Source organism: Aythya marila (genome assembly GCF_965140915.1).
Source record: "Aythya marila genome assembly, chromosome: 1".
Classification (NCBI taxonomy): domain Eukaryota; kingdom Metazoa; phylum Chordata; class Aves; order Anseriformes; family Anatidae; genus Aythya; species Aythya marila.
Window position 1 is genome coordinate 17,379,507 of NC_139042.1, and position 22,354 is coordinate 17,401,860.

Sequence of the window (22,354 nt, forward strand, 5' to 3'; positions counted from 1 at the left end):
TTTAACAGAGTAAAGCTAAAACTAGTTTTTCTCAAATCTTTCTCAATTCAGTTCTTGATGAAGCTGACAGAATTCTAGATATGGGGTTTGCTGATACAATGAACGCAATCATAGAAAATCTGCCTAAGAAACGCCAGACCTTGCTTTTTTCTGCAACGCAAACAAAATCAGTGAAGGATCTTGCGCGGCTGAGTCTGAAAGATCCAGAATATGTCTGGGTTCATGAGAAAGCCAAATTCAGGTATGTTGGGATATTTGGGGGGTGGAAATGGAGGAGGAGGAACAGGGGGTGGTTAAACAGATGGTGATCATACTTAACTGCTTATCTGACCGTCAGTTTCCTGGATCAGAAGTCGTGTTTTTTTCCTTCCGTCAGTGTTGGATGCTGTTGTGTGCTATCCTGAAAACAAGGAATTTCTAAGGAAGATGGTACTAGTTCTGATTGTTTCATTACAGGAGACAGAACCATCACTTTTCTTGTGGCTCCTCAGGCAGTTTCTCTGGCTGGAAGTTTTTTTCCTTGGGAATAAGCTCCAGAGTGGGCTACAGACTGTATGGAGTAGTGTCATGGCCATGGCAGGAGTCACTTCTGAATTGCTACTTTTTGTTCTTTGGCTTCCTTTCCTTCTGCATGTGCATACTTGGACGAGGGCATCGAGTGTACCCTCAGTAAGTTCGCAGATGACACCAAGTTAGGTGCGTGTGTCGATCTGCTTGAGGGTAGGAAAGCTCTGCAGGAGGATCTGGATAGGCTGCACTGATGGGCTGAGGTCAACTGCATGAAGTTCAACAAGGCCAAGTGCCGGGTCCTGCACCTGGGGCGCAATAACCCCAAGCAGAGCTACAGGCTGGGAGAGGAATGGTTGGAGAGCTGCCAGGCAGAGAAGGACCTGGGAGTGATGGTGGATAGTCGGCTGAATATGAGCCAGCAGTGTGCTCAGGTGGCCAAGAAGGCCAACGGCATCCTGGCTTGTATCAGGAACAGTGTGACCAGCAGGGCTAGGGAGGTGATCGTCCCCCTGTACTCGGCTCTGGTGAGGCCGCACCTCGAGTACTGTGTTCAGTTTTGGGCCCCTCGCTACAAGAAGGACATCGAGGTGCTTGAGCGGGTGCAGAGAAGGGCGACAAAGCTGGTGAGGGGCCTGGAGAACAAGTCCTACGAGGAGCGGCTGAGGGAGCTGGGCTTGTTCAGCCTGGAGAAGAGGAGGCTCAGGGGCGACCTTATTGCTCTTTATAGGTACCTCAAGGGAGGCTGTAGCGAGGTGGGGGTTGGTCTGTTCTCCCACGTGCCTGGTGACAGGACGAGGGGGAATGGGCTTAAGTTGAGCCAGGGGAGTTTTAGGTTAGATGTTAGGAAGAACTTCTTCACTGAAAGGGTTGTGAGGCATTGGAACAGGCTGCCCAGGGAAGTGGTGGAGTCACCATCCCTGGAAGTCTTCAAAAGACGTTTAGATGTAGAGCTTAGGGAAATGGTTTAGTGGGGACTGTTAGCGTTAGGTCAGAGGTTGGACTCGATGATCTTGAGGTCTCTTCCAACCTAGAAAATTCTGTGATTCTGTGATACTTACTGTGCAGGACCATCAGATTTATTGCACAAATACAGTTCGTCCATGTGTTGTTGATGAATCTGGCATTCCAAGACAATGCTACTCTACTGGGAACGTGCAGAATGACAGTCTTGTTTGTGTATGTGATACTAGGTGTGTAAACGAAAGCATTTGGCATTTGTCTGTGTTGCAGCAAGACTTGTGATTTCCAGATATGTTGGGTTTATTCTGCATGTTCAGGATTCCAGCCCTATGCACATGAAGTAAATTTGTCATGCTGTACAGTTTGGGTCAGAATGGGAGACCCATCCCAGACATGATGAATGTGTCACTAAATGATAAAACATGCATGTTGGTTTTTGGCACGTAGGTTCTGAAAGGAAAAAAAAAGTGAAGAATGCAATTTTAAATCTTGCATTTCTGGAGACCGTCAGATATCTCAGTGCCAAATGGCTTATAAACATGCATGACTTTTTTCTGCCGTTTTATGGGAGAAAAAAACATATTTACATATTTGTGCAAATATTTCCATATGTAAGATGAAGGTGGAGAAAGGTGAAGCACACTGATAAAAATGTCTCACCCAAGAACAAACGAAAAATCATCCGCAAAACAAACAGCAGAATGAGGTTGAATCCTGAGGCAGTGTTTTAAGTATTTGGCTAGATTCTGTTTATTGTACTGTAAATGTCTTTGAAAGTACTATTTTTTTTTAAATTGGTATCCTAATTAAATATGACTCCTAGAAAAAAATGTGAATATTCATCAGAAGAGGATGTACGAGCTTAATATGTGGGCTTCAGTTTGAGGACTGTTTCACAAATCCTTTTTATTTTATTTTATTTTTTTTTTGTGAAGCCTATTTTCAAGTACTTCTGAGTTTTTGATATGTTTAGGGAAGTAGAGTTAGGTAATAAATTAAATTAAAAAAAAACAAAACACGTTTTTATTTGTTTTAGAATTTACATCCTTAGTATACAGTATACTGTTGTGTTATGGAAACAGTTTCCTCTGAAAGACTTACAAGGCAAAAAGTACTGTGGCATAATTCAAACTGAATAACAGAATAAAATCTGGAGCAGTTTCTTGTAATTTCATTCTCCTAAGTGGCACCTCTAATAAAATAAAATGATTTTAAATACCCTTGGTCTGTCTTGGGTGAAGCAGAGGGACTGTGAGATGAGCATTTAGATGTATTTCAAGGGCAATAATGCCAAATAATTGTTTTAAAATTTTATTTTATGTTTTTTAATTTTACAAATAATGGCAAGGTGAGTTAAGATGACAATTCAGAGCTTTACAAAGTCACTTTGCATGTCATGGTGTAATCAGTGAAAATACATCAATGCTTTTTTTGTGTGCATGATTAGACTGTGCTTTGACATTGCCTTAAGCACAAATGATGCTTTAACAGCACTAATAGACAAAAATTGCATTTTAAGTCAAGGCAATTTGAATGTCACTGCTTAGACATGGAAAGAGTTGGGCTTACTGCTAGTAAGAGTCTAAGGTAAATGAAATGAAGTCATGTCAAAAGTCACCCCCTGCCCCTCCTCTCCCCCCTGACATTTAATAAGGAAATTGATTAATCTTTCAACAGTATATTTCTAGTAGAGGTGCTAAGACTGGTTCCTCAAAGTGGGAGAAATTTCCAGACTGACTTTTTTTCCCCCTTTTTATGGATATTTGTCAGACACTCATTTAAAAAGAATGGACAGACAGCTCTGTGGATAGCATATATTCATATTTTCTCTTTTCCCTTCCTTTTTTTTTTTTTTTTTGTCATTTTAATGTCATGGGAACTATTGTACCTAATTCTTTCTTTCTTTCTTTCTTTCTTTTTATATTTTAAGTACCCCAGCAACTCTGGATCAGAGCTACATTGTTTGTGAGCTTCAACAAAAAGTAAACATGTTATACTCTTTCCTGAGAAGTCACTTGAAAAAGAAGACCATTGTGTTTTTTGCAAGCTGTAAAGAGGTAGGTCTATCCCTCTAATTTATTTTTTATTTTATTTTTTTTTTACTTCCCTCTGTAGCACGTTAAAACAGTATTTAAACTAAGACATTCATGTTGGTTTGAAGGCACCAGAGGTGACATTCTGGGCCAGTTTGTAACAGGAATTTGTGGAGGAGCTGAACATTGCCTACACTTACAGGTGTGTCATACAGGCAGGGCCTGGCTGTAAGCAAGCTCAGAGCAGGAAGATCCTGGAGACCTCAGGGTATTCAGTGACTTCTGTGCTCTGCTGTTTTTTAAAAAGAAACAAACCAACCCTCCCCTAAAAGTTGTCTCACTAAGGGCTATCAATTGCAGTTTTGTTGGGTGAGGCAGTTTGTTGGGTTACAGAATGTTTAATAGATGTACTGCTTTCTTTAAAAGCTTTTAAAGCTGGCTATGTAAGAAATTATAACTGTGAAATGGTGCAGGAAAGGGTTTTTCTTGTGTTTACATAGGAAGTAATCCTTCAGTTCTCTACTGGCCTAGTATTATTCTGTTGAAGTTATACATTTGTATGGCACAAATATTTATTCTAATAACTTCTGCAAGTATCAAATATTTTACTGTGTATGTTCAGTACACAATTATGTGGTAAATATTACAGTTCATTTACTTGTGCATAAGGTTACAGCATTTTTGTGCTGCAGTTGGCTACTGAGGACAGTGAGGTTGTGGGCTTATTTGTACACAAGTCCTCTGAACTGCAGCTGTTACTGCAATATACATAGTTTCTGTAACTTCTTAAAAATTGTTAGATATGTCTACTGTAAGCTACATCATGGTAGTGTATATGATCGTAAACACTGCATAGAAGAAGCTGTTGAAGCTTGAAATAGACTGTGTAGACTGCTTTGAGTACAAAGCATAAGACATCGTACTCTTCCAGTGTTGTCTAAAAGCAGTGCTTCTGATGGACTTCTTATGGTTTGGTCTGTTGTGTACAGCTTAACTAGTCATGTCCTAAATCATTCTTGCTGGTTTCTATTAGGAAATGCTGTCAAAAGACAGCCTAGGCTTTTGTCTTTGTTCATTTCCTATTATAGTACCTGGGTGTAGGATAAAGTCTCAGAAATCCATGTCAGATCTTTGATGTGGAAAAAAGTATATTTTACTTAAAGTGCTAAGTCTATTTTGATTTACTGGATGTGATTTTTACTGTTCAGTGTTAAATCTTTTTTCTTTTTTCCTAACCTGTTGGATAGGTCCAGTATTTATTCAGAGTGTTCTGTAAGCTTCAACCTGGTCTTCCTGTACTAGCACTGCATGGCAAACAGCAACAGTTCAAGAGAATGGAAGTCTACACTTGTTTTGTTCGGAAGAAGGCAGCAGTACTTTTTGCTACAGATATTGCAGCTCGTGGCCTGGGTATGTACCCACAAAAGCTGTAATTATTCACAAAGTTATGATTTAATCCTATTCAGACTCTTTTTCAGTGACAGTATGTTCTGAAGACCAACCTGATATGTAAGAAATGAACCTGTAGTTTGCTTACGTGCTCATTAAGGTATTTCAGAAGAGAGATGATTGTTAATTAGTTCTGCTGTTTCTTTAATGGAGAGGCCAACTTCAGTTGTGCTTTTTTGTTCCAGAAGGACCTGAATTGTTACTAGCCTTGTAATATTTAATACTAAAATGGTCAGTGAAAGCTATCTTTTTTTCCCCAGTCTGTAGACAATCTAGTTTTCTCAGCCATGTTAAGTGACAAATAATCAGAATGAGAGAAAATGGAAATGGTGACGTATTGGCTTATGTTGTAAGAGGAAGGTGCTCAAAAAATGGAAGTGCAAATGGCTTATCATACCTTCTACTCTGCAGATGTCTTACTAGTGAGGAACTAATGTGGTTGTGTGTTTAGGTTGAGAGTGTAGGTATTCCTGTGCAGTATGGCATAGCTACAGACTTGCCAGGAAGTAACACTAACTTTCTACAATGCAAAGCATGCTGCTGCTGGTGGATAAAGGGCAGCAGTTGGAAAGTGCTCATAAATACTGTAATTCACATTGGATGTTGACTTATTTGGCAGGCTTGGTAAATCCCTCCCTGTCATTGAGAGGGTGTGTGATACTTCTGTACATGGATAACTGAAGTAGTGCTGTCTCACCACAGCTAACTTCAAACCCCAGCTGTGTAGAATATTGATACTCTAGGTGACAAGTGGGTCAGATCTTGTTATTTAATTATTAAATGACAAAACACCACTACATTTGTGTTAAGACAAAGCATGTCTGTTCTTAGCAATTGTGAAATTAAGTTCCATTCGGTACGCCGTCATAATTTAGAAAATGAAGACACTATTAATTTTAGCTTTCATTGATGAAGAGGACGGCTGTTCATGAAATGCTAATACATGCAATTAATATTATTTTTATTTCAGATGTTACACTCTATGTCTATAAATTGTCATAAATGATGGTTCTTACAGAAATTAATGCTTCAAAATTATATGTTGCTCTCGATTAGGAGAACTGGGAGTCCACTAAGCTTAAATTTTGATTTTTCTTTTTCTTCATGCAGATTTTCCAGCAGTAAACTGGGTCATTCAATTTGATTGTCCGGAGGATGCAAACACGTATATCCACAGAGTGGGAAGAACAGCCAGGTTCATATTCACTTCTCATTAATATTTTACTGTTTAAAATTGCATAGCTATCAGGACAGATAATTGGCTGCACACTTGCTTGAAAAAACCAAGCCACGAGTTAGAAAGAAAAGAAGGGTTGTTAACCAAAAGAACACTTCTGATTATTTGTGTAATGGTTTGACTTAATCTTTTCTTAGTGAGCATCCTTACTCCTTACAGCTGAGAGAAAAGGGCATGTCTAATTGTTTAGTCTGATCAGGGAAGATTAATAGTGAGTAAGTCAAAGTTGTCTTGTGCACTTGGCAGGATTACTTCAATGGCTGAGTTGAGTGCATTTGTGGGTGGAAATGCTTGTTTTGCCACTGCCATGTATAGATGAATAACTGCTTCAGAGTATGGATGCAATTTCTTTGTGTCATTGCAGACTCATCAAAAGAATTGAAATATTTCTTCCTTATTTTAATTTGGGGAGGAAGGAATCAAACAATGTTAATTACTGGTCAAATTTTTAATTTTCTAAGTCTTTTGTAGAATTATATTCTTAGGCATTGCCTGAGCTAAAATATTGTGGCTAAGTCTTCATGAAGAGAGTTTACCTAGTTACACTAATGAAAACCTGCTTCTTGGTCTTTTGAAGTAGATTTTTAAGAGCAACACGATTAGTTATTGTGTAATTCAGTCAGTTATAAACTTTATTATCTGAAGGATGAAATGTGAGACCTAGCATTATATCTCGTACATAATTTAATTTGTTTGTGGTAGGCTTTTATCATGCGTGTTGCAATGTAAGTTGAAATAAAACAACGATGGAAGATTTTTAGAACAGAATTTAGTACTCAGCACTACAGAAATTTGAAATCTGTGTTTCTGGATCAGATGGCATTAAATTTTGTAGTTACAGAACTCTCACAATCTAGAATTTTTATGGTAATTGCTAACATTTCTGCTCTGCTCCTTCCTATGTACTTTATTTTCCTATTGACCTTATATTATAGAATGGAATAATACATTTTTAAATGCTCTTGCAAAAATGTCTGAACAAAATTAATCAATGTTAGTTAATTAGGTAAAACATGTAACTACTTACATGTAGATTTGCATTTACCTATTCTTATGGGTCCCAACTGAGGAAAAAACCTATAAGCTTAGTGTGCTGTGGGGTGGTGGGTTTTTGTTTTGTTTAAATCCTGTGTGAATTCCATGCAAGGCTTGCAATTTTGTCTTTATTACATGTCTTTGTCTTTATTGCATAATGTCATAGTGGAAAGGTAAACAATATATCATGTTCATGTTTCACTTGAATATGAGCCAGATGTTTGCCCAAGTGGCCAAGAAGGCCAACCGCATCCTGGTTTGTATCAGGAGTAGTGTAACCAGCAGGAGCAGGGAGATGATTGTCTCCCTGTACTCGGCTCTGGTGAGGCTGCACCTTGAGTACTGTGTTCAGCTTTGGGTCCCTTAGTACAAGAAGGACATCAAGGCCTTGGAGCATGTCCAGAGCAGGGCTACGGAGCTGGTGAAGGGCCTGGAGCACAAGGCCTGTGAGGAGTGACTGAGGGAACTGGGGGTGTTTGGTCTGGAGAAGAGGAGGCTCAGGGGAGAGCTCATAGCTCTCTACAACTACCTCAAAGGAGGTTGTGGGGAGCTGGGGGTCAGCCTCTTCTTGCAGATAACCAGTGATAGGACTAGAGGGAATGGCCTCAGGTTGCACCAGGGGAGATTCAGGTTGGAAATGAGGAGACATTTCTGCTCAGCAAGAGCAGTCAGGCACTGGGATGGGTTGTCCAGGGAGGTGGTGGAGTCACTGTCCCTGGGGGTGTTCAAGGAAGGGTTGGACGTGGTGCTTGGGGACATGGTTTAGTGGGGGATGGTTGGACCAGGTGATCTTGGAGGTCTCTTCCAACCTTAATGATTCTGTGATTCTATGATTCTATACTTGGCACTGTTTAATGGGCAGTTTACACAAGTACAGAAGACTTGTTGAGATGCGAATGGGTAAACAGCTATATCAAGCTCAATAACCACCCTGTTTCCACAATACTTCTCATAAAATACCACTAATTAAGATGTTAGCCTTGCTGCCTTAAGGGTCTGTTTTCAGAGGCATCTCGTATACAAACTCCTGTGATGGCTTGGGACAGACTGGGGCAGGCTGTTGGGGCAGAGGCTTTGTCCCAGAGGCCACAAGCCATACCGGGTGCCCGTCTCTTGCTTCACCAAGCTGTCATTCAGACTTGTGTTCACATCAATTTTTCAGTAGCCAGACCTTACTGAAATTCTGAGCACCTCTGAGTGAGTTATTAGAGACGGCAGAATTGAGACTAAAACTGAAGGCAAATTCCTTCTGTAGGTAAAGCTTCACAGGTATTTTCTCTCTCATAAACTCATACAAAGATCAGTGGAAGTCCTGCCCTACACAGGGCTTTCATTTTGGAGAATTGTTAGGCTCCCCATCCTTGAAGTAAAGCATTCCTGGAAAAAGATTTGTTTGCTGATCTTAACACCATGAAATAAGCCATTGAAAATAAAATACTAAATGTGTGTAATAGCTATAGGTAAATACAGTACACTAAGCAAGTATGCTAATGCAGTTTTAGAAGTGGATAATTGAGAATGTGCTTCTTGGTTAACTCTGACTGTTGAGTAGGAAACTTTACTTGTTTCCAGTATCTGCAGTTAGTATGAGAGAAGCTCATCTTTCTTCTAGAAACTTGATAAAAATGAACTGAACTGCAGTTTAGTAGTCCTCATTAATGAGGTTAGAGTTAATTGCAAATTTTCATGGGTTATGCGAGTGTATAATTGCATGGAATTAAAGCTAAATTAAATATCTCTGCTAATTAGGAGACTGTGTTAAGCTGTAATTAAAACTGGGATGCCAAATACTGTTTACTTTTGAAATCAAATTATTTTGTGATACAAAAGTAAATATGAAAGTCATGAGATAAATTATTTTTGGGAGGGGGCTGAAAAACCTTTGACTAAAACTTGTGGACGTGTTCCCACCTCTGTTTTGGCAGTTTTGCAAAACCTTATCTAAAATGAAAGTTGAAGATTGTTTTTTTTAAATGGAGAGGACCACCATGTTCCATAACTAGTATTTCACTTGCATCGCATCCTATGAAGAGCATAAATTGCAGCTTAGGCATTTCTGATTTATGGTAAAGTAAGATCAAGAAAATCTGGGTGTTGTCCAGTAATGCTTTTAGTTTATAGTGGAATTGGCATATATAGGTTGTCTTCTTTTTACCTTGAAAGGTGTGCCATTAAAATGGAGAAATAGCTTCCAATTACTCCAATATAAAGTATTTATTTAAAGTCTTAACTAGTTCAGTAACAGGGTTTCTGAAATGCTGACAATACCATGTCCATGCCCATAAATATTTTTGGCTAGATACATACAGTCATACAGTCTCTTAGTGAAGTCTGTAATTTAAAATACTACATCAAAGTGTTTCCCTGTGAGTTTTAGCTTAAAAAATTCTACGTAAATAAGTGATACTTGAACAGAGTTTTGCAAACGATCATTACTTCTGTCTTTTAATTTCTGTTGATGCCTTCTTTTCTGTAGTCCGTGAAGCCTGCAATTGAAAATATTCTTTGATCAGTTCTGTGAAATAAGTTGTAGAGCCACTAGGGGACAGCAGAAGATAATAGTATCTGAAGCACCCTGATATCCTTTTTTTTTTTTTTTCCCCCAAACTGATTTTCCAAACATGATTTGTAAGTTGTGTGGCATGAAAGGAACGCGTACAGGGATGTTTTTCTTTCAGTTGTGATTGCATTGATGAGTAGAAAAGACATTGAAATGTCTATTCTGTCTTTCTATTCATGCGTAAATATCTTGTATTTTGGATGTTCCCATATCCTAGCATGTCTCAGTAATTAATTACATTCATTCCTAGAATTTCATTCTTCCCTCTGCTCTGTTTTTTCCTTCAGAGGGGACTAGAAAGACTGTTTCTTTAGTAATTCTCTCAGTCAGGAGACAGTGAAATGTAAAACAGAATAAAACTTCTGCTTTGCAGTTTTTTTCTTTTAAATCCAGAGGTTTACACAGGCTTTAGGTCCGACTCAGGCTCAGATTTCTGATACTGGTTGGTGTTTAATCCAAGTTAGGTGGTTAGGTTTGTTAGGTGCTCAAACTGACTTAGCAAAATAGTGTTGGTTTTTGTTTGTTTGTTTGTTTGTTTGTTTTTATGTTGCTTGCTAAACGTAATGTGTGTATGAATACAAGTATGCATATTTTGTCTAGCTGTATATATGCTTTTTTCCTTTTGGTGAACTCTATTCTGAAAATGGGATAGTAAAAGTCCTTCCCAAAGCGAGGTACTGTGCAACCAGGACAACCTATTATTTTGTACTGGCTGGCATGATGATTAGAGCCAAGAAGTGTGAATAAAGACTAAAAAGAGCTGTAGTCGTGAAATGATCTTACTCTGTCATCAGATAAATTGCTTTGAAACATGCTTATTGGGCCTCTCCTTAAGTAATTGCACACCATAAGTGTGAAAATGAGATTAATATATCTTTAGAATAATATGTCCAAGTGACAGTAAATCATTTAAAAATGTGGGTGGCATAATCGAAGTATATTTCAGTGGTGGAAACTTGATTTTTTCCATTGGGAAATCTGAGAGAGACATGAATAAACAGCATAATCAAGATGGCATCTCCTTGTTTGATTTTTTTTTTTTCTTATTTGAGACCTAGTGAAGCACTTTTACTGATGTTTCTTTAAAAATAAATGCAGTATTTAGACCATCTCAAATTATGTTGCAGTCAAATCATTATCCTAGCTCAAGTTAAGTGAAAATAACTGCCACTGAAGGTCACAAGAAATTGTTGGCACCACATACTTACCTTGCAATTCATACTATTAGATTTTCTAGGTACATACCTGACAGGGGCCTGTGATGCTGCAGCCATGTTTACCTGCCTTTGTATTGGCTATTAGAATTATTTTTTACAGTGGAATGACAGGAATGTTTCAGTAAACTGCAGTTTTAATTGGCTAGGTTTATTACCTGCTGACATGAAACTATCCTGTGAGCTGTAATAAAAAAAAAATAAGCAAGCACCTGTGTTTCAGCAGAGTGGGCGCAGCTGCTGTGGAAAATGTATTGCTTACAATCCAGGCTGGAGGACCAACAACCTCCCAAAGGCCTTTTCAGATCAATTTATGGTGAACCACTCCTTGTTCTTGTCCGTTGTTTCTTCTGCCTGTCTGGCAAGCAATGACAAGTAACTGATATATGACTAAATGAGGGGGATTAAGGCTTTGTGGCATAAATACAACCGAGCTGCATGATTCTCTGAACTTGTTAATAGATATAAAAAGGCTACTGTTCAGACAAGAGAAGGAAAGCGTTATGAAACGATCAGAGAAAGAAAAAAAGAAATGAACAAAACCCTAAGAAATCTCTAACTTCATAGCAATATTTACTGATACATTTTTTTTTAGGATACTGAACTAAGTTCTATGCAACAAAGAGCTAAGAGAGGACAAAGCACTAGAAATGAGCAAAAGAAGAAACAAAGAGTGAAGCCAGATTACTTTTTATTGATGTGTATTTGTGTTAAATGCTCTGTGGAACTTCAGATTTTTTTTCAACCCATGGGATAAAAAAAAGCTCTTTTGACTGAAGCTAGAAACCATCAGTGAGCACGGGCTGTCTATGGGGTTTGCTCAGCTATATATGGCAAGCAAACTTTCTGGTCTGTTGTGGTTTTTGTTGGGCTGTGTAGGACGCTGTAGATGATAAAGACCAGTATCAGATAGTGGAAAAAAAATTTTTTTTAAAGCTTGCTTTAAAGAATATTCTTTATCAAATAAGAGACCGTTGATCATGTAGATAGGGCAGAAATTCTGATATTCATCCATTTGTTTTCTCTGCTCTTTTGTCTCTTGAGAAAAATGGAATAACAAATTACCATGATAGGGAAGAAACCCAGCAGTGTAGAAGGTATGATAAACAGTAGATAAAATCCTTCTTGCTCCTGGGCTTTGGAGAAGTAATGTTTTATTGTTCTGAAGCTTAGATTTCACCAATCCTCTTTGTGGCAGAAGGCCTGGAAGGTAGTATAAAAAGTTTTGCCTGAATTGAGCCCAACATGAGAGACTTAAAGCTGTTACTTTGTTTAAGAAATATGTTTTAAAGTGGTAGTTTATATAATCAGATTTAATAGTTGAATTTAAAAACAAAAGTATGAGTTACGTTATTTCTGTGGAAGGCCTTAGGGATAAATATGGATATTAGCGCCTCTTTGTTGAAGAGTAGTGTGTGGGTGAACAGATTTATTCGTATGACTATCAGATTGAAATAGGTCTTCTCAGAATAAAGCTCTCCATTTTGACATTTTTGGATTTTTTTAAGATGTCTTATGTTGCATTACATAAAAAGAGTTCAGTGCAGACAAACGTGCATCAGTGAAATGCTTTTTCCTTCACTACTGTAGCTATTTTGTCAAGGAACTGAAAATAATGTAAAAATTACATGGTAGAAATAATAGAACTTGACTCCACTGTTTTTCTAGTCCTTATTATGTTAAGTATGATCAAGTTTTTAGCTAACTTAATGAAAATGTAGATTGGGAAGTCACTGTAACCTAGCTTCTGAAAACTAGATGTATGTTTGCATACGCAGATAGCCATTCTCTCTTTTTGAGTAATTCTTACAAAATATGAAGAAATATGCTATGCCTGTTTTTTTCCTCAGCCACAAATCTCAAATGCAGTTGTATGTAAATAGAGAAATATATAGACTTCCGTTGGAAAAGAGGATCTATTCTTTCTGTTTTTACAGGACATTTATAAATCTTTGCTGTTGACATCTATTTAATCTTAATGTTTTGTGGTTAAAATGACTGGCATGACTTCCCATGTTAAGATATTAATGAAACAGTTATTTTACACTTAAATTTCATGTAATCTTTATACTGCTACATCATACTTGGTTTTGTTTTCTATTTTTAAGCTCTGTAACTGATAGAAATCTGACTGGGAAACACAGGGAATGATGACCTAGGGTGCACTCATTTCAAATAATATATTGTGTAATGAACATGGTCTATTTTGGAAATACACACTCTGTGTGTGTGTGTTTCTTGGGTATTTCAGAAGTCTTTTTGACTTTCTAGGAGAAGGTCTCTGGACACTGCAGTTGTTATCTACAAATCTTTAAAGGTGCTGGCCTCATTGCTCTCATAAATTTTACCGTTAATCTTCTTGGGTTTTGAGTTTGACCAAAATGTGTTTTTGGAATGAAATTATTTAGTAAATGAGATTAAAACTGATACTTGGAATTAATGTCTGTGTAGGACTCGAGTTTGAACGTCGGATTATTACCAGGCTGTTCAGCCCTACATAAATACTAATAAGGTGTTGTCTGATTATAAAGCCCAGCTAGAGAATCTTTCTGAAGTCAGTCAAATTTAAACTTTCAATCCTGTTAATCTGATTTCATATATTAAGCTTCTTATCTAAGGACCCAACCATAAGCTCAGAAACTATTTATAAAGTTTCTTGGATTTCAGTCCATATGTACTAGTTTCTTTCTCCAGATGTCACACGAATACAATAGAAATGTTACTGAAATACAGACTGAGTACAATAATTCAGTTTATTAGATACGGATCATAACCACAATTTTCTTAATGATATGAGATGCGCTTCACTCGGGTCCTTATGGCGTAATATGCAGCACAATTTTAATCATTAAACTTATCTTTCTGTTTTTTCTTCTTCATTAATTTTATGAATATTTACCTACTTGCAGGCACATAGTTATGCCTTCATCCAAAGGCTGGATGAGAAGGAAACAGGACCCATTATTTAGGACTCTGTGGTACTGGCTAATTATAAGTAGAGAAAAATGGTTAAAAATGTCAAGAGCACTGTTTCTTCAGTAAAGGGTCAAAGAGTTGTAGAATAACTCTCATTTACTTTATATATATAAAAAAAAACAGTTAAAATCAAGAGGATAGATTCTGTCATGGTGAATAAACTATTTAAATTTCAGCTAAAAATCACCTCAAGCTGCTGGCTAGTATCAAGTAGGAAGGAACTGATAGCACGGCAACCACTCCTGGACAACAGGATGAGACTCAAATGCTTTTCGTGGAGGCCAAGTAGCTGATCAGTTATTGCTAGCCTTAAACTATCTTCTCATCTGCAATCAGTGCAATCAGTGTAAATCCATCATTCCTACCCTTTGCTTTATAGAGCTAATTATGATTTGTCACTGCTTCCTTGTTTGTAAGTCAAGATAGAGTTACAGAGAAGTTCCTTTCCTTTTGATAAGTATTGAAGGCAGCAGACTAATAAATAAATAGGAGAGAGATGAATATCTTTTTTCAAAGACTTTGTGCAAGTAAGCTGCAATTTGCTGCAGAATGGGAACAAATAGTCTCTGGAATACTAAGGGACTGTTAAAATTTCAATGCAAAGATGACTCCCTGCTTTGGTTTGTTGATCACCTTGAGGATATGACAAGATAAGTAATATCATCAATTACTAAACAGTCGAGAAAGTGTGATTACTTTGAGGTTAACTTACTTTTCTCCAGCGCAGTTGAGGTGCATACTTAATTAATTCTGGTGATTTGTTATTCACTAAGACAGATGTTTGGCTTCAGTGACAACAGGCAACTTGAAGGCTGCTATTAGCAGGAATGGGGAGAACTTCTAATGTCGTCTTTTCTGTAGAAGTAGTCTCGTACTGAAGAATTTCAGTAACTGAGGTTGACTCTGCTGCTTTGTCATCTATAAAGGCTCAAATGTTTTGCCTGTGTCTACTGAAAATAATTACAGGAATTCTCTTTTGTTGGCATTGGTGGAGAACTTTATTCCCTTAAGAGGCTGAATGATGTTCTTTTCTCCTACATTTCACGCATTGTAATGGAAACAAATGCTGAGCAGAAAATTTAAGTGTTCTTTTCTTTATTGTTTATGACAGCTTTTAGTAGACTGTGCTTTCATAAGTTTGCTAATATAGAAGCTCTTGATATGAAGGACACAGAAAAACTTCTGAAAATTGAAACTTTCCTCTGCAACCTCTGTTTTGGAGGTTATCTTTTAAGACCATAATTTTCTTACTAGCATATTAGTAAGTTGTTCTTTTCTTTTCAAGAAACAAGATAAAACTTTGCCCAAGCAAAACTCATTTTTTGTAGGCTTGGATTTTGTTTTCTGTAACTAAACACCCATGGGAGAGACTAAACAGATACAAACCTTCCCAGATGGTACTTAAGATTATTTGTTTTTCAGTTTACTCAGTTCTATAATAATTTCGTTTTCATGTTTAGCTCTGGAAGAGCAGCATTAATATTAAACCATCTGTTTTAATTAATTAAACCACACTTGCAGTATAAAATGGGCAAAGACTCCGTAAGTAGGTTTAAAATATTGACATTTAAAAGAGTGAATGTTTCCAAAGTAGGTAAGGAAAAGGCTTATACTGCATCAATAGTTATCAGATGTCTTTCACTCCATTTGAATCTTTGAAGGCATCAACTCTGAGAAATATTTTAATTTTTTCTTAATAGGTGCCAAAAAATGAGAAAGTATGGATATTTGGAAACTGTTTGTTGTCCGTTTTCATGTGATTGTTTTTCTACTTAGCTATATTACTATCTTCTTGATATAAAGGCTTTGTAAGACTTAAACACTGAACTCATTGTTGTCCATAGAGAACAGGCTGTGGTAGGTTTTTGTGCGTGTGAATTATGTATGGAATGTACCTGCAGAATTACATCTCCTGAACTTGTGCTTCCTGAAAGGAAGTGTTTAGCACTAACAATGCAAGAACACCTTTCAAGGGTCAGCTTGAAGCTTTATCTGGTCCTGCATGATGTTTTGAGAGTGACCTCGGGTGTACTGAGGAAAAGCTATTAAAGTGAAACTGATGTAGAATGACATTTCGCATACTGTATCATAACACAGTTTGGAGCTGTGGCTTGCAGAGAAGGTATCTGCATTTATTGACCCATGATGGGTATTTCTTATATGGTTTGTATGGCACTGGCCTTTCACAGTGTGTTGCACACTGAATAAAAGAAATACATTACAACAAAAGTTTAAGAATGTTAAATCAGGCATTCCAAGATAAGAAATGCCAGAAACAACTAAGCCGTACAAATCGTCCTTCATAGGTATGTATATATATCTGGTGGAATTAAGACTTTTTTTTGTCATCTTGATAAATGAGGAATATTCTTATTAAGAGATTAGACAGGTACTCTTTCCAGATATCTGGTTGTTCTCATAGACTTTTTCTGAATCCTTTCCTGTCATAGCATCTATTTTGAAGAGACTAGCAGGTCTGTGTGTGTTACTCTGGGTAATGAATTGCTGAGACTCTTTCTGACAGCAATATAATTTCTGTCTTCGTGTCTCATACAAGCTTTGGGTAGATAAAAGAGGGTATTTTTTTTTTCTGCTTGTTTTCTACAGTACTGAGAATTCTTTTGATGAATAATTAGTTGCCTTGGGATTGTGATCATCAATTTTTGCCATAAAGGGCAGAGTCTTCCATGGTTCATTGGCTTTCCAGGAATCCATCGCTTGTTCAGACAGTGGTAGTGTCTGACATGCACCTACTTGGTGGAAATACAGCCTGGAATCTGCTTGGGTTAAAAAGCAAATAGAGCTTTCTTACAAAGTGGCCTTGGTCTATACATGCAAGTCATTCCCAACCTTAATCATTATATAAAGAGCCGAAAAAATCATGGAATGTTCTCTCAGGAAAGGCTTAGGGCCTGCTGTGCTGTTGGCAAAGAGAGTTACCTTAAACCAAACATCCTGGGAGTTCGTTCATTTAGAACTCTGAAAAAAAGACTACAAGCTGATATTTCTGCATTAAGAACATTTTAGGTCTATTAATTACATGGATTAAAATAATGCAATTATATCCATATATTTACAGTATCTCTCCCTCACCCCCAAACAGTATTATTTTGGGGACAAATTCCAAATGTATTACTGTTTGTTTTGGTATTCTTACCAAACAATTTCAAAGCTATGAACTTCCATGGTGTATGGCAGAAGCTCTCCTCTTGTATCAATTTGATTTCTCCGTGAAATGCCAAAATACAGAATGTAACGGTTAAATTTTAATGATGAAAGTCTTGTAAAAATGTTAAAGGCAGGATAATTTTTTTAAATCATCTTTAAACGTCAGTCCCCAAACCCGTAATGCATAGCACTGAGCAAAAAAGAAAAAGGCATTCCAGAACATTTTGTTGTGATTTTCCAGATTCATCAAGTGAAAGCAGAGAGCTGTAATAAAAGCTGTCAGACTGTTTTAACTGCAGATTTTGTTGCCGCTTGTGTTGCTTACTATGCTGTGACAGATAGTGTTTATAGTTTTCAAACAGTTTTGCAGTTCTGTTTTTGCCAAGTGATAACTGTTTATACTTGGTGAAGTACGGGCTCTCTGTATCCCATCTGAAGTGATTTTTATCAGTTAATGGTGTGACTGTTGTTTGGTGTGCGGAGGGACGTACTTGGCGCTCTCCATGGCTGAAGATAACTCACTAGAGGCCAGAGTCTTGACTTGACTCCAACACTTCCTTACACAGCATTTCTGTCCCCTTTTTTATGTGCAAAGACTGGACGGGTGATTTCCTAGAATCACAGAACGGTTTGGGTTGGAAGGGATGTTACAGATCACCCAGTTCCAGCCCCCTGCCATGGGCAGGGACACCTCCCACCAGCCCAGGTTGCCCAAAGCCCCATCCAGCCTGGCCTTGAGCACCTCCAGGGATGGGGCATCCACAGCTTCTCTGGGCAGCCTGTGCCAGGGCCTCACCATCCTCACAGTAAAGAATTTCTTCCATATATCTCGTCTAAACCTACCCGCTCTTAGTTTAAGGCCATCACTCCTTGTCATGTCACCCTACGCCTTGACAAAGAGTCCCTCCCCAGCTTTCCTGTAGGCCCCTTTAGGTACTGGCAGGCTGCTGCAAGGTCTTCCCGGAGCCTTCTCTTCTCCAGGCTGAACAACCCCAACTCCCTCAGCCGGTCTTCACAGGAGAGGTGCTCCTGCCCCTTGATCATCCTTGTGGCCCTCCTCTGGATTCACTTTAACAGGTCCATGTCCTTCTTGTGCTTAGGTTCACATGGGCCCACTTCTCAAGCTTGTAAGGTTGTTTCCATCGCTGCCAAGTTTTTCTTGGAATATGTCACCTACCTTGGCACAGTTTTGTTCTCTGTGGTTTCTGACCTGAACGCAAACTGGTAACATCTCCCACCCTACTGCTGACAGTTGGTATCTTTTGTATAATATCCTTTCCTTGATGCTTCTACTGATGGAGAAGAATGAATGCAATTGGAATAAAGGCACAGCAGGGAAATGTGATGGAGTAAAAGCAGCCAAAGGTTATTTGAATGGCAAGAAGAAAATGAATGGATAAGGGACACTGGGAGAGTTATTGGCATAGAAACAGACTGAATGGAATAAAGGTAGAGGAAGAAGTTAACTTGCCATATAGAGAACAAACCAGTTATGTCTGAGGAGACTGAGAAGTTTTACCTGCATAGAAAAACAAGAGTGGAGAAGGCAGTAGCAGAACAATAAAAAATGGTATGTTTTGCATGTTTACTTTGTGTTTCTTTTTTTGCCTTTTTTCTTTTGGATCAGGTACAAAGAAGGTGGTGAAGCTTTGTTAGTACTGCTTCCCTCAGAAGAAAAAAGCATGGTGCAACAGCTGGTGCAGAGGAAAGTACCTGTCAATGAAATCAAGTAAGTGACTGATGGTTTGTCTGCCAGCCTTTCCCCAGGAATAACGTGTTATGAGTACGACAGTCATGGTGGAATCAAATGCTTGAATTGCCTGGAATTGGACAAATAAGGGACATGATTTGTTTTTGATGTTGCTAAAAAAAAAGAAAAGACCTTGAGAGGTTACCTATTCCATCTCTTTTCCTAAAGGCAGAGTTGACTGTACAAATTACTTGTACTTAATGCTTGTCTAATTTGCCAATGAATATTTCCACAATTGCGCAAAGTGATCTCATCTATACTCAACAGTTCTTGTCATTAATTTTTTTTCCTCAAGTGTCTGATAAGTCTTACAATAATTTAAGTGAAATATTTCTTTTATCCTGTGCCAAGAATTTATGGAAAATTACATTCTCATACTCTCTTCAGCTACTTCTTATGTAATTGAGCATTATCACCCTATCTCTTTCCCTTTTCATTTGCAGATTAAGTAATTACAATTTCTTTAATCTTTCCATGTAATGCTTTTTAGACCTTTCAGTACTCTGGTTTCTCTTACCTGTCTTTTCTATAGTTCTAGACTGTTTCTCCAATTTGTCATGCTCTTTCTGAATTGGCTAGTTGAAGAACAGGAAATAAAAAATTCACTAAATGATCATTTTTCTCACTGGAGAGAATATAATAATGGAAACCAGTAGGAATCTATGCTTGTGCTACCAATGAGAGCTGACTTTGAAAGAGTTGCAAAAATATATAACGATACTATGTTAAAAACAAACAAACAAAAACAACATGTTTTGCCCCCCCACCCCACTCCAGTGTATATTTTCAATATCTATTAAATGCAGAGTAACGTACCTGTAGGAAAGAAATAAGCCATAGCTTTAAAAACAATAAATAAAGAGAACACTAAAAATAAATCAGTGATGATTTCTTACTTAGAAGTTCTGTGTTTGTTGAGGCTATCAGCCCAATGCTAAATCAAAAGAAGAAACAGAATTGTAAAAAAATAATATATGAGGGAAAAATAGCCTGAATGCAAGCCAGGAAATACACAAAGAGCTTGACTCCATTTTGAATGCTCATATGGTTCAGGTTACCGCATGTCAAAAGTCACAGAGTGGAGCTAGAAGAAATCCAGGAAAGGATGATGCAAGGTAGGAATTAATTTCTACAAGTTGATAAGAGCAAGGCTGGGACTGTTTTATTTTGAAAAGTTATGGTTTGAAGGTGAAGATACCTAAGACTAGAAGATAATTAACTGTATGCAGAGAGTGTTGGTGGAATAATTGTTTTGGAGAATAAAACAGAATAGGGTGAAACGTTAAGTGGCTATTTTTACCTCAACACTTAAACCTTCAGGTCTGCTTAAAATTAACTTATACTAGATTCTTTGAATTCTAATTAGTAAAAGTAAGAAATTACTGCTATTTATATCAATACTCAATTTTTTTTTTTTTTTTTTTACACTTTCCATACATGTTTGTTAAGTTAAGAAATGCAAGCGAACACATGCTTCAGGATTTCTCATTCAGTAGATTTGAAAAATGACACTTTCTCACTTAATTTAGCTTTTCCTATTGTAAATTAAATAATAGGATGCATTAAGGTAAGCCAGGATAAGGTGTTTAACTGCAATTTGATGTGAAAGTGACTTTTAACAAACTTTTTTTTTTTTAAGTGGAAAGGAAGGCTCAAGTGGTCTGGTGCAGTTGTGGTGGTAGTGGTAAGCAAAAGCTTGGAATGATAACCACAGAATACTGTTAGTTTCCACTGAATATTACTCTTTGAGTTCACCAGTATACAGCTTCACAAGGCAGTAGGCTACGAGCAGGATTTTTCTGGCTGTTTTCGCTGATGATTGCTGTTTTTAATGTCACAGTTAAATATCACCACTCCAAACACACAGTGCCTGGACACAGGTTGTCACTTCTGCAGCGTATAAAAACATGCATATAGCACTTTCCAGATTTAAGGTTTAGTGGATTGTTTCAAATTCTAGTGGTTGTACTTGCAAACTGTGCTTGTGAATCTGGCTTCTAACGGAGTGACTACACAGCAGCCAGTGAAGTAAATACTCTTTTTCTTGGCAAATACAGGTAACAGTTTTGTATAGAATATGCATGAAATTCAAACAGATACCTTTTGCTAAAACAGCAAAACCAAAGTCAGGTATCTACTAAAAGTCTAATTGTTCCTGAAGATTCTTTCTTTGGTGTTTCCTTTTCCTTTAGGCATCATAGCACCTTAAAAGAATCAGTTGTATAACCACCACAGTCTAAGCAAAATGTCTTTTTTTCCAGACATCATCTTTTGTCTTCTTAAAATGATATCTAATCAAATCATTAATCTCATTTTGGTTTTCTCTAAATAAATGTCTGTTCTCATTTGCAGTATAAATAGTTCATCTTTCTTTGGCAACTAAGCTTTAAACTTCTTGAATAATATTGTTTGAATAGGTTATGGAACCAGTATAAGCAAAGTCAAGGCTTTCAATTGATAATACTTTTTAACAGCCTGCCCCCTAGGATTGAGTTTTCAAATTTGCAAGGGACGCCTTAGTAATACTTGCAACATTGTAATGAAGGGTACTACTTTTAATTAGAATGGTCTACTTGATGTGTTTAACATTTGTTTAGCACCGTACTTCTAAGAGGCTGACCAAAGTTCTTAAAAATAATAAAAATTTTGTAATTACTTGTAGATTTCAAACCACCTTCATCCTAAAAGCTATTAATGATGATTCTTGTCACGTCGTTTACTTCTAACCAGTTTACCAATTACTACAACCCTGGTGTGTTTTGTCAGTTGATGAATTGCTGAAGAAGTTCCATCAGCTCATGGATGACATTACAGGTCTCTTGCTGAAGTTTTCCTGTGTTGTGTGTACATATTCATACAATTATAGATTCTCAAGAATTGTTCTACATGATGAGTTAGATGTTTATGAGCATTGCTTTCTGCAAACAGGGTTTAACTCTTCAACCTTTTGAAATTCATTTTGAAAGCTTTTTATTTCTAAAACATCATAGACTCGTAGAATTTTGCTGTTTTTGTTAGCATTTTTAGCTTGCATAAGTATCATAAGAACCAGTTTTCTGTTACTTTCTTGTTTTGTATTTCTTCTACAAACAGCTGTTAACATTTCTTTACTTCGTTTATGTAGGGCTTTTAAAAGTTACATAATTTGAAGGATTCAGGGGGAAGAATTTTTGAACACGTATTTAGGAAAATAAAAGGCTAGGGTTTGTTTTGTTTTCCTGACTTTCAATTTCATATCGAAGCTCCCTGTAGAGCTTGCTACAGTATACCATTCTTTTCTAATCAGCACAAGCTGCAAATTTACAGTTAGTGCTTTTAATGATGTGTCATTTTTTTGTTGCTCAAGCAGAGCAAGATAAACTAAAATATGCAATAATAAATATAGTACTGTAGAGTATTCAGATATAGCAAAAACTACTCTGAAGGTATTAAATGTTATAGGCATATTTATTAGTCTATAAC

The 22,354-nt window shown here is 37.3% G+C and overlaps 1 protein-coding gene across 1 annotated transcript in view; it reads left to right on the forward strand.

The window, feature by feature from the left end:
* The window catches only part of DDX10 (DEAD-box helicase 10), a gene marked incomplete at its 5' end in the record, with an annotated part of 189,928 nt that overhangs the window by 10,872 nt on the left and 156,702 nt on the right, over positions 1–22,354 (forward strand). Inside the window, 5 exons of the mRNA XM_082773114.1 lie at positions 52–241; positions 3,401–3,527; positions 4,751–4,913; positions 6,063–6,147; positions 18,770–18,871. Of these exons, the coding sequence (XP_082629240.1) occupies positions 52–241; positions 3,401–3,527; positions 4,751–4,913; positions 6,063–6,147; positions 18,770–18,871 (667 nt within the window). The remainder of the gene's footprint in view (positions 1–51; positions 242–3,400; positions 3,528–4,750; positions 4,914–6,062; positions 6,148–18,769; positions 18,872–22,354) is intronic.